The sequence below is a fragment of the Rhinoraja longicauda genome, chromosome 7, assembly GCF_053455715.1.
Source record: "Rhinoraja longicauda isolate Sanriku21f chromosome 7, sRhiLon1.1, whole genome shotgun sequence".
In the NCBI taxonomy this organism is placed as follows: Eukaryota; Metazoa; Chordata; class Chondrichthyes; order Rajiformes; family Arhynchobatidae; genus Rhinoraja; species Rhinoraja longicauda.
This window is the reverse complement of record NC_135959.1, coordinates 54,291,024-54,308,268: the sequence shown is the minus strand read 5'-3', so window position 1 is coordinate 54,308,268 and position 17,245 is coordinate 54,291,024. Positions and strand designations below refer to the sequence as shown.

General features: G+C 44.4%; 2 protein-coding genes across 3 annotated transcripts in view; one reads left to right on the top strand and one right to left on the bottom strand.

Annotated features, from left to right (window-relative positions):
- eif5b (eukaryotic translation initiation factor 5B) overlaps positions 1-9,815 on the top strand; it is a 65,717-nt gene extending 55,902 nt beyond the window's left edge. Inside the window, exon 24 of the mRNA XM_078402610.1 lies at positions 8,402-9,815. Within this exon, the coding sequence (XP_078258736.1) occupies positions 8,402-8,509 (108 nt within the window). The 3' untranslated portion in view covers positions 8,510-9,815. The remainder of the gene's footprint in view (positions 1-8,401) is intronic.
- Positions 9,816-11,123: 1,308 nt separating this feature from the next.
- Positions 11,124-17,245, bottom strand: part of rev1 (REV1 DNA directed polymerase) — an 87,611-nt gene continuing 81,489 nt past the window's right edge. Inside the window, exons 23-24 of one of the 2 annotated variants that reach the window (XR_013547484.1) lie at positions 14,960-15,074; positions 11,681-11,799 (exon numbers count right to left, since the gene is read on the bottom strand). Coding sequence is in view for 1 of the 2 variants with exons in the window: in XM_078402609.1 (XP_078258735.1) it covers positions 11,688-11,799 (112 nt within the window). In the remaining variant the exon portion in view is untranslated. Of the gene's footprint in view, positions 11,800-14,959; positions 15,075-17,245 lie in introns of both variants that reach the window. The other variant, XM_078402609.1, reaches the window with a different exon arrangement.

Genomic DNA, 17,245 nt, shown 5'->3' with positions numbered 1-17,245 from the left:
GGAGGGGAGTGGGGGGGAGGAAAGGGGGAGGGTTCGGGGGAGGGAGGAGGGGTGGGGGAGGGAGGGGAGGAGGGGTGGGGGAGGGAGGGGAGGAGGGAGGGGGGAGGGAGGGGGGGGAGATGGGAGGGAGGGGGGGGGGAGGGGAGGGGGGAGGGGAGGGGGGAGGGAGAGGGGAGGTAGGGGGGAGGGGAGGGGTGAAGGGGAGGGAGAGGGGAGGGAGAGGGGGGGAGGGGAGGGAGAGGGGGGGAGGGGGGGGAGGGGGGAGGGAGGTGGACCTCCTCTTTTCCCAGTACCCCTCTTTCCCCGTTGGGCCCGTCCTCGTAGGGTTTCCATTGTAACCAGGAGGAGGGGAGGGAGGGAAGGGGGAGGGAGGGAGGTGTGGAGGGAGGAGGGAAGGGAGGGGGGGAAGGGGGGGGAGAGGGGAGGGAAAGGGGAGGGAGGCGGGTAGCGGGGGGAGGGGGGGGAGGGAGGGGGAAGGGGGGAGGGATGGGGACCTCCCCTTTTCCCAGTACCCCTCTTTCCCCGTTGGGCCCGTCCTCGTAGGGTTTCCATTGTAACCGGGAGGAGGGGAGGGAGGGAAGGGGGAGGGAGGGAGGAGGGAGGTGTGGAGGGGGAGGGAGGGGGGATGGGGGGGAGGGAGAGGGGGAGGGGGGGAGGGGGAGGGAGGGGGACCTCCCCTTTTCCCAATACTCCTCTTTCCCCGTTGGGCCCGTCCTCGTAGGGTTTCCATTGTAACCGGGAGGGGAGGGAGGGAGGGAGGGAGGAGGGAGGTGTGGAGGGAGGAGGGGAGGGGGGGGGAGGGGGGTGGAGGGGGGGAGGGAGAGGGGAGGGAGGTGGGTAAGGGGGGAGGGGGAGGGAGGGGGGAACGGGGAGGGAGGGGGGAACGGGGAGGGAGGGGGACCTCCCCTTTTCCCAGTACCCCTCTTTCCCCGTTGGGCCCGTCCCCGTAGGATTTCCATTGTAACCGGGAGAGGGTAGGGAGGGTGGAAGGAGGGGGGTGGGGGAGAGGGATGGAAGGGTGGAGGGAGGGGGGAGGGAGGGATGGAGGGAAGGAGGGAGTGGGGTAGTTAGGGGGGGATGGGTGAGGGAGGTGGGGAGGGAGGGGGGAGGGAGTTGGGGAGGGAGGGGGAGGAGGGGGGAGGGAGTGGGGATGGAGGTGGGAAGGAGGGGGGATGAAGGGGTTGAGGGGGGAAGGGGGACCTCCCCTTTTCCCAGTACCCCTCTTTCCCCCACCACCAAGCCCCCTCTGCAATGACCCCTGTTGTCCCCCTCCCCAGTCCCCCTTCGTGGATGGGGGACCGAGCTCAGGGGTTACCGAGCTTTTGCGGTTGCAGCTCCTAGACTGTGGAACAGCATCCCTCTCCCCATCAGAACTGCCCCCTCCATCCACTCCTTTAAGTCCAGGCTCAAAACCTATTTCTACTCCCTAGCGTTTGAGGCTCATTGAGGAGGTACTGTGAACTGTTTGCGTGCCACTGTATATTTCATTTTTTTCCTTAGTACCTAATCAGATGTACAGCACTTTGGTCAACGTGGGTTGTTTTTAAATGTGCTATACAAATAAAATTGACTTGACTTGACTTGACCAAGTGCTTCTCACGGCGATCTGTATTCGCAACAATGTATCACCCATCTCACAGGGGCATTGTGACATCATAAGCTGAAGACCTTCAATAAATCCGCACCACAGCGCCCCCTATAATTTAGGGGGGGGGGGGGGGGAGCGCTTTAAAACCTCTGTAACTTAAAAAACATGCGACCGAATTAAATAAAAAACAATTTTGCAGCAGATAACCGCGTGGTGATTAAGGCGGTGCACAAATCGTGGCGCTACGGTTCACCGTTTTGACGAAATCAGAGAAACCGCTGTTACGCGCATATATATATATATATAACACTTATACTAGAACAAGTGTGCCCGTTCAAAGCGGGCCCGTTGGGCCCGTCCCCACACCCCCCATTCTCTCCTCCCCCAGCCCCACTCTTACTCTCCAAGTGTGCCCGTTGGGCCCGTCCTCCTGATCTGTGTATGTCAAGTGACCACTATAACCTTTTTTTTTTTTTTTCCTAATGAGATGTGCAGCACTTTGGTCAACATGGGTTGTTTTTAATTGACTTGACTTGACTTGACTTGCAATAACAAAACAATCAGTGCTTTTCTGGAAACTTTTCGAAACAATGTAGCCGTCACAAGCTGAAAACTAAATCCTTTTCTGGAAAGTTTTCGAAACAATGTAGCCGTCACAAGCCACAAGCTGAAAACTAAATCTGCACCGCAGCGCCCCCCTGAAAAAGGGGGGGGGGCAGCGCTTTAAAACCTCTGTAACTTAAAAAACACGCGACCAAATTAAATGAAAATATCACGGCCGAGCGAGCGCGAGATTGGCGATTGAGGCGGTGCGAAAACCGTCATGCTACGGTCCACCGTTTTGCTGCAATCGCTGTTACGAATAAATATACGATATATTCAGGTCAAACCCAAAAAATATATATATATATATTCACAAGATCTGAGTTTTAGTATTATACTAGACAAGGTGGGCCCGTTGGGCCCATTCCCCACACCCCCATTCTCTCGTCCCCCATCCCCACTCTTACTCTCCCCACACTCTCCCCTTTGGCCCGTCCTCTTAGGGTTTCCATTGTATCCGGGAGGGGGTGAGGGAGTGAAGGGGGGAGGGAGGGAGAGGGAGGTTTGGGGGAGGGAGGTGTGGAGTGATCGAGGGGGAGGGAGTGGTGGAGGGAGGGATGTGTTGAGGATGGAGGGTGGAGGGAGGGGGGAGGGTGATGAGAGATGGGGTGGTATTTATGGAGGGAGGGAGGGGGGGAGAGAGGGGGGAGGGAGGGATGGGGGAGAGGGGAGGGATATGGACCTCGCCTTTTCCCAGTACCCCTCTTTCCCCCGTACCCCTCTTTCCCCCACCACCAATTCCCCTCCGCACTACCCCTGTTGTCCCATTCCCCATTCTCAGCCCCCCCCCCCATTTTCTCTCCCCCAGACACACTCTTAGCATCAGTTAAAGGCCCGGGGGGGGGTGGGGGGGTGCGGGTGATCGGATCAGTGAAAATTCCGGTGGGGGGGGGGGGGGCTTCGGGAGATCGCATCATTCAAAGGCCCGGGGGGGGGGGGGGGATAGCGGGGAGATGTTCTCCCGGGTGTGGGAGAGAGGAGAGAAGCAAGGGGAGAGAGGAGAGGTGAGCCGGTGATCGCGGGCTGGCGCCGCTAACGGCGTCCATTGTTTTGGTGCGAGTGAGGAGATGCCGCGCATGCGTGCTGAGTACAGAGTGAGGAGATTCCGCGCATGCGTACTGAGCACTGCCGCACCGCAGCGCCCCCCTTCTGTCAAAACTTCGATAAATGAGGGGGGGCAGCACTTTTAAACCTCTGTAACTTAAAAAATATGCATCCGAATTAAATAAAAATATCATTTTCCAGCAGAGAACCGCATGCTGATTAAGGCGGTACAAAAATCGTGGCGCTACGGTTCACCGTTTTGCCGGAATTGCCGTATTCAGCCGACATCAGTGGAATATATATATATACATACAAGATCTGAGTTTTAATAGTATACTAGCAAAGCGGGCCCGTTGGGCCCGTCCCCACACCCCCCATTCTCTCCTCCCCCAGCCCCACTCTTACTCTCCAAGTGTGCCCGTTGGGCCCGTCCTCCTGATCTGTGTATGTCAAGTGACCACTATAACCTTTTTTTTTTTTTTTCCTAATCAGATGTGCAGCACTTTGGTCAACATGGGTTGTTTTTAATTGACTTGACTTGACTTGACTTGCAATAACAAAACAATCAGTGCTTTTCTGGAAACTTTTCGAAACAATGTAGCCGTCACAAGCTGAAAACTAAATCCTTTTCTGGAAAGTTTTCAAAACAATGTAGCCGTCACAAGCCACAAGCTGAAAACTAAATCTGCACCGCAGCGCCCCCCTGAAAAAGGGGGGGGCAGCGCTTTAAAACCTCTGTAACTTAAAAAACATGCGACCAAATTAAATGAAAATATCACGGCCTAGCGAGCGCGAGATTGGCGATTGAGGCGGTGCGAAAACCGTCATGCTACGGTCCACCGTTTTGCTGCAATCGCTGTTACGAATAAATATACGATATATTCAGGTCAAACCCAAAAAATATATATATATATATTCACAAGATCTGAGTTTTAGTATTATACTAGACAAGGTGGGCCCGTTGGGCCCATTCCCCACACCCCCATTCTCTCGTCCCCCATCCCCACTCTTACTCTCCCCACACTCTCCCCTTTGGCCCGTCCTCTTAGGGTTTCCATTGTATCCGGGAGGGGGTGAGGGAGTGAAGGGGGGAGGGAGGGAGAGGGAGGTTTGGGGGAGGGAGGTGTGGAGTGATCGAGGGGGAGGGAGTGGTGGAGGGAGGGATGTGTTGAGGATGGAGGGTGGAGGGAGGGGGGAGGGTGATGAGAGATGGGGTGGTATTTATGGAGGGAGGGAGGGGGGGAGAGAGGGGGGAGGGAGGGATGGGGGAGAGGGGAGGGATATGGACCTCGCCTTTTCCCAGTACCCCTCTTTCCCCCGTACCCCTCTTTCCCCCACCACCAATTCCCCTCCGCACTACCCCTGTTGTCCCATTCCCCATTCTCAGCCCCCCCCCCCCATTTTCTCTCCCCCAGACACACTCTTAGCATCAGTTAAAGGCCCGGGTGGGGGGGTGCGGGTGATCGGATCAGTGAAAATTCCGGTGGGGGGGGGGGGGCTTCGGGAGATCGCATCATTCAAAGGCCCGGGGGGGGGGGGGGATAGCGGGGAGATGTTCTCCCGGGTGTGGGAGAGAGGAGAGAAGCAAGGGGAGAGAGGAGAGGTGAGCCGGTGATCGCGGGCTGGCGCCGCTAACGGCGTCCATTGTTTTGGTGCGAGTGAGGAGATGCCGCGCATGCGTGCTGAGTACAGAGTGAGGAGATTCCGCGCATGCGTACTGAGCACTGCCGCACCGCAGCGCCCCCCTTCTGTCAAAACTTCGATAAATGAGGGGGGGCAGCACTTTTAAACCTCTGTAACTTAAAAAATATGCATCCGAATTAAATAAAAATATCATTTTCCAGCAGAGAACCGCATGCTGATTAAGGCGGTACAAAAATCGTGGCGCTACGGTTCACCGTTTTGCCGGAATTGCCGTATTCAGCCGACATCAGTGGAATATATATATATACATACAAGATCTGAGTTTTAATAGTATACTAGCAAAGCGGGCCCGTTGGGCCCGTCCCCACACCCCCCATTCTCTCCTCCCCCAGCCCCACTCTTACTCTCCAAGTGTGCCCGTTGGGCCCGTCCTCCTGATCTGTGTATGTCAAGTGACCACTATAACCTTTTTTTTTTTTTTTCCTAATCAGATGTGCAGCACTTTGGTCAACATGGGTTGTTTTAAAATGTGCTATACAAATATAATTGACTTGACTTGACTTGCAATAACAAAACAATCAGTGCTTTTCTGGAAACTATTTCGAAACAATGTAGCCGTCACAAGCTGAAAACTAAAGTCACAAGCTGAAAACTAAATCCTTTTCTGGAAAGTTTTCGAAACAATGTAGCCGTCACAAGCCACAAGCTGAAAACGAAATCTGCACCGCAGCGCCCCCCTGAAAAAGGGGGGGGCAGCGCTTTAAAACCTCTGTAACTTAAAAAACACGCGACCAAATTAAATGAAAATATCACGGCCGAGCGAGCGCGAGATTGGCGATTGAGGCGGTGCGAAAACCGTCGTGCTACGGTCGGCCGTTTTGCTGCAATCGCTGTTACGTATAAATATACGGTATATTCAGGTCAAACCCAACAAAAATATATAAACAAGATCTGAGTTTTAATAGTATACTAGAAAAGAGGGCCCGTTGGGCCCGTCCCCACACCCCCCATTCTCTGCTCCCCCAGCCCCACTCTTACTCTCCAAGTGTGCCCGTTGGGCCCGTCCTCCTGATCTGTGTATGTCAAGTGACCACTATAGCCTTCTTTTTTTTTTTTTTTTCCTAATCAGATGTGCAGCACTTTGGTCAACATGGGTTGTTTTTAAATGTGCTATACAAATATAATTGACTTGACTTGACTTGACTTGACTTGCAATAACAAAACAATCAGTGCTTTTCTGGAAACTTTTCGAAACAATGTAGCCGTCACAAGCTGAAAACTAAATCCTTTTCTGTCTGTCAAGTGACCACTATAACTGTCTTTTTTTTTTTTTTCCTAATCAGATGTGCAGCACTTTGGTCAACGTGAGTTGTTTTTAAATGTGCTATACAAATAAAACTGACTTGACTTGACTTGACTTGACTTGCAATAACAAAAAAGACTACTTGGAAGCTTTTCGAAACAATGTAGCCGTCACAAGCTGAAAACTAAATCCTTTTCTGGAAACTTTTGGAAACAAATGTAGCCGTCACAAGCCACAAGCTGAAAACTAAATCTGCACCGCAGCGCCCCCCTGAAAAATGGGGGGGCAGCGCTTTAAAACCTCTGTAACTTAAAAAACACGCGACCAAATTAAATGAAAATATCACGGCCGAGCGAGCGCGAGATTGGCGATTGAGGCGGTGCGAAAGCCGTCATGCTACGGTCCGCCGTTTTGCTGCAATCGCTGTTACGTATAAATATACGATATATTCAGGTCAAACCCAAAAAAAATATATAAACAAGATCTGAGTTTTAATAGTATACTAGAACAAGTGTGCCCGTTCAAAGCGGGCCCGTTGGGCCCGTCCCCACACCCCCCATTCTCTCCTCCCCCAGCCCCACTCTTACTCTCCAAGTGTGCCCGTTGGGCCCGTCCTCCTGATCTGTGTATGTCAAGTGATTCTTTTTTTTTTTTTTTCCTAATGAGATGTGCAGCACTTTGGTCAACATGGGTTGTTTTTAATTGACTTGACTTGACCCCGTTCAAAGCGGGCCCGTTGGGCCCGTCCCCACACCCCCCATTCTCTCCTCCCCCAGCCCCACTCTTACTCTCCAAGTGTGCCCTTTGGGCCCGTCCTCCTGATCTGTGTATGTCAAGTGACCACAATAACCTTCTTTTTTTTTTTTTTTCCTAATCAGATGTGCAGCACTTTGGTCAACATGGGTTGTTTTTAAATGTGCTATACAAATATAATTGACTTGACTTGACTTGCAATAACAAAACAATCAGTGCTTTTCTGGAAGCTTTTCGAAACAATGTAGCCGTCACAAGCTGAAAACTAAATCCTTTTCTGGAAACTTTTCGAAACAAATGTAGCCGTCACAAGCCACAAGCTGAAAACTAAATCTGCACCGCAGCGCCCCCCTGAAAAAGGGGGGGGGGGCAGCGCTTTAAAACCTCTGTAACTTAAAAAACACGCGACCAAATTAAATGAAAAGATCACGGCCGAGCGAGCGCGAGATTGGCGATTGAGGCGGTGCGAAAACCGTCGTGCTACGGTCCGCCGTTTTGCTGCAATCGCTGTTACGTATAAATATACGATATATTCAGGTCAAACCCAAAAAAAATATATATATATATTCACAAGATCTGAGTTTTAGTATTATATAGATAGATAGATAGATAGATAGATAGACTAGATGTGTGTGTATATATATGTATATATAGTAAAACAAATACTGAGTTACTTTAATACACAGATAAATACACAAGGAGTGGCACAATTAAAAGTGTTAGATGAGATTCCAAGGACTTAAATGCCTTGTAAAACAATGGTTTTAACTTAAATCTGAATTTAGATGAAGAGTTGTTGTAAATATTAAATAATCCATGTTTCTATCATTCATAGATAACTGCAATTATATTGTCTAGACATGGTAAGCAACCTCTGATAAAACCTAGGAATAAATTGTGGCTGCTACAGGCGTTAACTTTTTTTCAGTTCCTAATCTAGTTAAACGACTTGTAAGCATGTGTCCTAGAACAGATATCACATTTAATTAGCATCTGAAAGGGAACTAACAGAGACATGCCTTGATTACGACAATGAGGTGAGAGAAGCTGACTTTGTTGATTCAATATGGCCTAATCAAGCACAGCCCTTGATCCCATCAGCATCTACAACCACAAAAATGTGAATTTAGAGTTCTAGCATCATGTAAAATAATGTAAAAATAGCAAACTGGTTCTGTGCTTTTGCTTTCTGTGGTACTGAGTGATAGTGGATTTGAAAACTTTTTCAGAGAAGTCAGATGTAACAATGAGAGACAAGGGCACTGATGACACCACTAAAATCGAGTGCAAATATAGAATCCCTTTATACAGAGGAAACAAAGCCGGGACGGGAAGAACAACAGATGAATATGAAGGCTACATGTGGTGTTGTTTGAGGCTCAATATCATTTGTTTTTGTGCAGAGTTTATGTCTGATAATCATCTTTTGTACCATCTTTGTTGAATTATAATATTTTGTATTACAGATCAGCCGACAATCCATTGATGCCTTGAAAGATTGGTTCAGAGATGAGATGCAGAAGTCTGATTGGCAGCTCATCATGGAACTGAAGAAAACATTTGAAATTATCTAATGCAGTTTGTTTTCATTTCCAAACTCCAGCAAAGGGAGGACTGAGTGAGATTGAAGGTCTCTGCTGAAACAAGACCTTGTAATAAGCCATGCTGGAGTGCTGAAGAGCCAGAATCCAGAGTAAAAAGTGGTTATAGCTAGTAAATGTTTTCCATGACAAACCAAAACACTTACACTGGTTTGACAGTGATCAGTTTTACATATTCTGACAATTCTCAAGGTGCCTGGTTATTTTTCCTGCCCGCCCTTATCTTCAGGACAGGTTGCTGTTTTTAAATCTTCGCTTTCATTACATGGGACATGAAAGCAGTGCGCCCCAATCATTTTAACTGTGTGAAATAATGAATAAAAAGCATTTGAATCCTGTGAGCTACAGTGCAGAAGCAGTGTACAGCCTTTTTGACAAGTAATTTTGGATCTAGGGAGATTTTCTCTAATCCAAGAATTCCTTTTCTCAGTCACTTCATTACACATACTCTGCTTTTGTGCCTATGAACTTTTATAGAGAATTAGGTAATAGAATTCCACCTGCATTGTGAAAAAAAACAGAGCAGCCTTTTATTATTTGTACAGTTGATGGTTGTGTGACCCAGACTGTAAACTTTCAAAGCTGAAATCACAAATAAAGCTGATGATGATGACATTTGTATTTTTGATAATGTATCATTCTAAAATCAATTATAATTGATGGGTAGGTGGAAGCTAATTGTTGACGAAACAGAAAGCCCATAATCACTGGCCAAATTTGTGCACAGGAAACAAAGCATAGTGCTTCACACAGTACAACAATGGCTGCATGTTTTGTTGTTATTTGAAAGGTTTCATTGCACATAACTCCCAACATGTTCCACCTTCCTGGAAAGGTGTTAGTCCTTTGAGCAACAGCTATCCTCTGATACTTCTCTCAGTTGTTATTCATTTTGTTTGAGACCAATGTGCATGGTTTTGGGGTACAGTCACAGTCGAGTGTAATTCAAATTTCATGTCAATGGAACTGAATTCCCAACTGCAGGGTAGTGGTTATGTAGGGAAGTTGAAAGCAGCTGAAACCAACTGTTCTTAGTATTTGAACATGCCTCAAAATATTGGTACATAGATTAACTTAGGCTAGATGTAGGGAATAGTAAAAATGAGATTTAGCTAGATTCCATTTGCCATTATTACTACATGCCCACATTTTTAGATTTATCTTCATTATTTATCAAGTTTCAAAAATGCTTTGTGTACATTTGTTCAAATGGTAGTAAGCTTGTTTATATGAAATAAAACAAAAATGATTAGTTGCTCAAAGCTCCCACTGTCATTACATTTTCATGATCCTGGGATTTTAGATGATTCATTAAATAAGCAGGTTGACTTTTGGAATATTAAATAGAAAATTATTATGCTGACTTTAATTATTAACTTAACTTTCATTGTTTTTTGACTTCTTCTTTTCAATATTCTATCCTAATTTATCATGTTTTCTGCTTTCATTTCTATCCATAATTTTTTTAATTTTTTTATCCAAAAATAAATCCTTGCATTTGGGAAGTCTAACAAGAGCACGACCTACACAGTGAATGGTAGGGCTATGGGGTGTTGTAGAGCAGAGGGATCTAAGAGTGCAGGTACATAATTCCATGAAAGTGGCATCAGAGGGAGAGGGTCATCAAATAGGCTTTGATTGATCGGCCTTCATCAATCAGAAACCACATTTAGAGTATTTTCTTTACTTTTGGTCACCGTTATAGGAAAGATGTTGTCAAGCTGGAGAGGGTGCAGGGAAGATTTACGAAGATGTTGCCAGGATTCGAGGGCCTGAACAATAGGGTGCAGTTGAGCAGGCTAGAACTTTATTCCTTGAAGCACACGAGGACATGGGGTGATAATAGACAATAGGTGCAGGAGGAGGCCCTTCGAGCCAGTACCGCCATTCAATGTGATCATGGCTGATCATTCTCAATCTCGATCTTATATATGTGTACAAAATCATGAGGAATAGATCAGGTAAATGCAGTTTCTTGTATGCTTACAATTCAACTTAATGACATTGATTCTGGAATGCATATGGTGTAGATCAAAGTTTCCCATTCATCCTGAAGATTGGCCCAACTCACATGGGATGTTTGATGAGGTGATGGCATAGCCTTACTTGCCCTTGGTCTTCGCTGCAACTGGTGCTGTTGTTAACCTGGTAGTAGCATGGTTTGCATCCTGTCATGTAGAAAGCAGAAGGTGGAATGAATTTCTATGGAGCTGAATTTGAGGGTGGTGCCCAACAGTTCCTTACTGATGGTTCAAGTATTTTGAGGTTGAAGGGAGTATTATAGTGCTGGTCTCTGCTATTTTCTTAATCTTCACTGCATGACAACTCCAGGTCCATCTTGCCTCTACCCATTCTGTAAACAGTTCTTTGGCCACTGGCAGACAGTGATTGAGGAGAATCCTGATGCTAATTTTCCCTGCAGCATACAAGGGGGAGACTTAACAGTCTTGGTTAAAAACTGGCCAATATTCATTCAGACTAAGATAATGCAGTACACAACTCCAGGCTTGAGTAGAGTTTATTAAAAAGGCGCAATCTTTTGATTTTAAGTTTTTCATATCTGTAACTGTTTATTAAATTTTGCTTTATTTGTGCAGGGGTGGTGAGCAATCACTAAGGCAGTTTAATTATAGACATTCCAAGTAATATGCAAAATGTTCCCTAGGCCTGAGCCATAGAATTTGCACAAGAACAATTACATTTCATTGATGGCTATTAGTCAGAAATACTGCATGAATAGTTATGGTGACTTGTATTTGAAGTACCAATATACAGTGCCTTATTTTTAAAAAGATGGGCGTGTACAATATATTATGAATTCACAACAAACTTTTTTATTAAATAGAAGTAAACCACTAAAAAAACAAACTGTTTATAAACAACAATTTTGTAAACACAATGTATTCTACATACATGATAATTTTTACAACACAATTATTTACATGCAACCAACGAGAATTTGGTACACAATTTTTGCCGAGGGGGAAAAAAACTACAAAATGTTGTTTTCATTATCAGAAATGTTTCATAAAAACACAACGCATTTCTACCATGCAAATTTTAAGAGCTTCACAAAGGTTTTATGGCACAAGATGAGAGCTCCAGGCTCCAATGTTTTACAGATTTTAAAAATATCACTAGCAATGTCTTTTCATGTAAATTTTAACATGCTGCCGTAGATTTGTTGCATTACAACCTGAACGTTGTCAAGAATGAAGTCAAAAGCCATGTTCCACAGAGAGTCTGCTGATTGTTGGATTAGCCTGTCAGAACAATACAGAAAGCATAATTTTCCTTGCATTATTCTGCAGCTGAAAATAATTAAACAGCATCCAGGAGCAAAAATGACTGCAACACATGTATCAAGTTATCAATGATTAAATAGATCTAAATTATAAAAACAAAAACATCCTCAAAATTCGAAACTACACAGAAAATATTAATGATTCTGTTGTGAACCTATATCCAAAATGTTAATTCTTTTTGAACTTATCAGTTTTGCTGATGGTTTTCATTGCTGAAAGGTATTGAATGTTTAATACAATTCAAATTTTCTGCCAAAACTAGCAAGGATTTGTTCCCTGCCATCGCTCCTTCCCCCCTCGTAAAAAGATAATTATGGGAAATTAAGGGGAAATTTGTCATTGGAGCTTATGGAAGACTCAGTACTATTGGAAAGTAGCATTCGCCAATGCCACTTCTGAATTGTAATAATATCCTGCATACGGCAGATCTTTCTGGTGTACTCTCATTGTCATGTGTGAAATGCTGAGAGCCATTTTATATATCAACAGAAGATACAACATAAATGGGGATAGACAGTTCTGAAGATCAGCCATGGCTGCAATACCTGCGATTACCAAGGACACAGCACGGGTTGATGTATTGCGGAGTTACTTTTCTTAGCATCAGCAATACAATAATATCTGTCAGATGTTACCCATGTTTATTTCTGTCGATAACAATGCAAGGGGTGCTTTTAAACTTAAAAAAACAGTTTCAAGCTTCAGAGTATCAGGTTTCAAACTCCAAGAATGAAAATAGGAAAGACCAGGAAGTTAGACTATTAGTCGCATAATTTGGTATTCAAAAGGAATGAAAAACAGGAGCACCACTGTACACGATTTTCCTTACATACCAAGTGCTAAAGTCCAGCAGCCTTCCCAGATATGTGAGCAGAATTCAAAGACTTGGCCTTTAAAGTGTACAGAGTTATTGAGGGGAAAAAAGCTTTGGTATGAAGAAAACCAAGCTAATTGAAGTTTTAGCAATTTGCTTCCATTTGAAATCAAAGGTAGAAGCCAAAGATATTGATTGAAAAGAACAAAGAAAGGAGTCATCAAAGGTAAAGGTGGTAGTTGCTGGTTAAACATGAAGTAGTACCATTCCTGATGAATAAAGAAACAAAACTCCACTGCTCCAAAGATAATGAAGGTCTCATAATCTGATGTGGGATTTGATCTTGGACAATATATGGAATCATCATGTAACACTTAGGTGAGTGAGGTGGTCATTAATAAATGGATGAATGAACAAAGAGGAAGTTAATGCAGGTCAGGAAACACTTGGATTTGTGGGGAAGGAATCAGAATGTAGCATTAATAAAGCAATTTCAAAATTAAAGTTGCTTTAGGGAGCTGAAAAGTGGCAAGTTTATTTAGATATACATGTCAAATGATTTGGAGATGCCCAAGGCAACTATTCAGAAAATGGTTGGCTGTTAAAATGTAAACTTCCATTCACTAATAAAGTAAGAGATAATAAAGTAAAAAAGATCTTCACTGAAAAGTGATCAATTCTCAGTTAATCCCAACGAAAGAGTATTATGTTTCTGGTGGGCATGGGCCCTAGCTACGCCTGCCTCTTTGTCGGGTACGTCGAACAATCCCTGTTCCAGACGTACACTGGCCCCATCCCCGAACTCTACCTCCGCTACATCGACGACTGCATTGGTGCTACCTCTTGCACCCATGCAGAACTCACTGACTTTATACACTTCACCTCCAATTTCCATCCTGCCCTTAAATATACCTGGACTATCTCTGACATCTCCCTCCCGTTTCTGGACCTCACCATCTCCATCACAGGAGAAAAATTAGTGACGGACATTTATTACAAGCCCACCGACTCGCACAGCTATCTGGACTACACTTCTTCCCACCCGGTCCCCTGCAAAAAGTCTATCCCCTACTCCCAATTCCTCCGTCTACGCCGCATCTGTGCCCGGGATGAGGTGTTTCAGACTAGGGCTTCCGAGATGTCCTCGTTTTTCAGAAAACGGGGCTTCCCCTCCTCCATTATAGATGAGGCTCTCACTAGGGTCTCTTCTACATCCCGCAGCTCCGCTCTTGCTCCCCATCCCCCCACTCGCAACAAGGACAGGATCCCCCTCGTTCTCACCTTCCACCCCACCAGCCAGCGGATCCAACATATCATCCACCAACATTTCCGTCACCTACAACAGGACCCCACCACTGGCCATATCTTCCCATCCCCTCCCCTCCCCTCTCTGCATTCCGCAGAGACCGTTCCCTCCGCAACTCCCTGGTCCACTCGTCCCTTCCTACCCAAACCACCCTAACCCCGGGCACTTTCCCTTGCAACCGCACGAGATGCAACACCTGTCCCTTTACCTCCCCCCTCAACTCCATCAAAGGACCCAAACATTCTTTCCAGGTGAGACAGAGGTTCACCTGCACCTCCTCCAACCTCATCTATTGCATCCGCTGCTCTAGATGTCAACTCATCTATATCGGCGAAACCAAGCGCAGGCTCGGCGATCGCTTCGCTGAACACCTGCGCTCGGTCCGCATTAACGCCACTGATCTCCCGGTGGCCCAGCACTTCAACTCCCCCTCCCATTCCCAGTCTGACCTCTCTGTCATGGGCCTCCTCCAGTGCCATAGTGAGGCCCGCCGGAAATTGGAGGAGCAGCACCTCATATTTCGCCTGGGCAGTTTGCGGCCCGGTGGTATGAACGTCGACTTCTCCAACTTCAGATAGCTCCTCTGTCCCTCCCTTCCCCTCCTCCTTCCCAGATCTCCCTCTATCTTCCTGTCTCCACCTATATCCTTCCTTTGTCCCACCCCCGACATCAGTCTGAAGAAGGGTCTCGACCCGAAACGTCACCCATTCCTTCTCTCCCGAGATGCTGCCTGACCTGCTGAGTTACTCCAGCATTTTGTGAATAAATCGATTTGTACCAGCATCTGCAGTTATTTTCTTATACTTATGTTTCTGGTGCCTTTCTTCCATAGATCAAGTAACAGAAAACTCTAACCTAATAATAATTTGATTGGGGTTTGGGCAGCAGTATGATGATAATTAGCTGTTTAACTATTTTTGGGTAAAACTCCCTGTGGAGCAGCAAAAGAGTGGCAGCAAAATTATCATGTGGTATATATAATGGCAGGAGTCACTTACGCATTATTTCCTGGAATTTCTGCAAAATGATAATAATGATGTACGCTGTAGATGTGCCATTACTATGACACAAGCTTTCAGTAAATGCAAGCCCATTGAAGATTAATGGCACTACCTTGAGAATAACAAATGTAATAGTCAGCACCATAAAATTGGACAGAAGATGCATAAATAAATGTTCATAATAAGGAAATTGAAAGGGGAAGTTTCTTCACGATAATTGTGATTTAGACCAGTAAAAAATGAGTTAAAGTCTATTTTCTCCTTAAAGAAGATAGCAGATACCACACTAGTGAAAGAAAAGTGGGAAGGAGGATTTGCAAAAGTCAGATATGTAAAGGAACCAGAATAGCAACGGCTGAAACAGACGCAAGACAGCAGTAAATATACTTTTACGGAAAGTTACAATTAGAACTACTTACAGTGGATTTAAAACTATACAGAAAATAATACACAATGATCATGGTGCTTTGTCCTATTAAAAGATATATATAAAAAAGGACAGACTGATCCAAGTAGCATGGAATAATACTTTTTATGGAATATCCTACAAGATACGGATGATGAAAGGCAGAAGAGTGCACAGCTGAGGAGATAAATATGAAGTCTGGTGAGGTGATTTACTGGGATGATTCGGTTGATCAGTTGGTTAACGGATAAATTGATCGATCATTTACAAAAGCAAAAGACTGAATTTTGAACAGCACTGATCATTGCCAACAGTAATGAAGAGGATTATCAGGAATTGTAATCGTACACAGGAAGTGTTGATTTCACTTAACAAAGTTATTAGGGAGCATCATCAAAAATGAGAACTATTTAGATTTACTATAAATTACTTTAGACAGGTATGACTCAAACAGATTTTAAAGAGATGGCATTAATGATGCATAGTGTAAAGAGGAAATAACATGTTCAGGCAGGTATGGTTTTAATAAAAAACCTTGTGTATGACACATGACAATTTAAATGTTTTAGTCAAAACAACAAGTAAAAGCATCTAGTGCCATAAACAACAGTATTTGTGAATAAACTTCCACATGTAGCATCTCAGAGGAAAGAGTTATATGGAGTTATCAATATCTTTATAATAAACAGAGGGAACAACAAATCTGTTATCAGAATTGTAAAGAACATCTTTTTAAATTATGATGCGTCATCCAGTTAGTTAGTAGAATGAATTTTTAAATCTAGGACCTGCATTTGAATCCTGCCCAAAGTGGTGGGAATATAGCTCCTTTTTTTGGCATGTTCAAAGTGAAATAAGGCTTCTCATTGACACCATTTTTATAATTTGGTATGAGTTCACATCAAAACTGAAAAAGACTATGTTATGAAATCATTCATTGCAATTACAATATCAATTTATTTCCCTGGCACTGATAAGAATTATCAAGAATATAAAATTATCAATTGGTTTGGAATGAACTTTACAACAATGACAAGACTGATCTCTTTTACATAACACAACAACTGCATTGCATCTTTCAAAATCATAGAAAACCCATTTGTTTCTAAATTGCTAATGTCACTCAAAGATCACAGGATGATTACTTTGGGAAAACTAGAAAGGTTCAACACAGGATTAAGGATCCACAAGACCAATTATGTCCTTTTCTCTTATGTTACACTGGGCTTTTCTGAAATAGAGTTCAACTATTTTATTGAAGAGCATCAGAAATTTGAATCTAGATCTAACTTTAATCAGTAAGTACTTGACCCAAAGTGTGCCTAAATTTTGGAAAAGTAGCCCCTTTCATCTCTTCAGCACAAACCATAAGGAATGAAGAACTGCATTAGGAACCTTAATCATTAAACATTTCTCACTGACTATTCTATGGTGCATTTGGAATATGAACAAGAACAAAAGTGGTTCATAATAATGATTCATAAGAGCAATTTAATCATACATAGCCATAAACAATTCCAATCTGAGGACAATGATTTATGAAATTTAAACTTAGTGTCCTCCATAATGTTTGGGACAAAGACCCATCATTTATTTATTTGCCTCTGTACTCCACAAGTTGAGATTTGTAACAGAAAAACTCACATGTGGTTAAAGTGCACATTGTCAGATTTTAATAAAGGCCATTTTTATACATTGTGGTTTCACCATGTAGAAATTAGTCAAGTCAAATCAATTTTATTTGTATAGCACATTGAAAAACAACCCACGTTGACCAAAGTGCTGTACATCAGTTCAGGTACTAAGAACGAACATACAATGGCACACAAACATAACAGCACATACATAAACAGTTCACAGCGCCCCCTCAGAGGGCC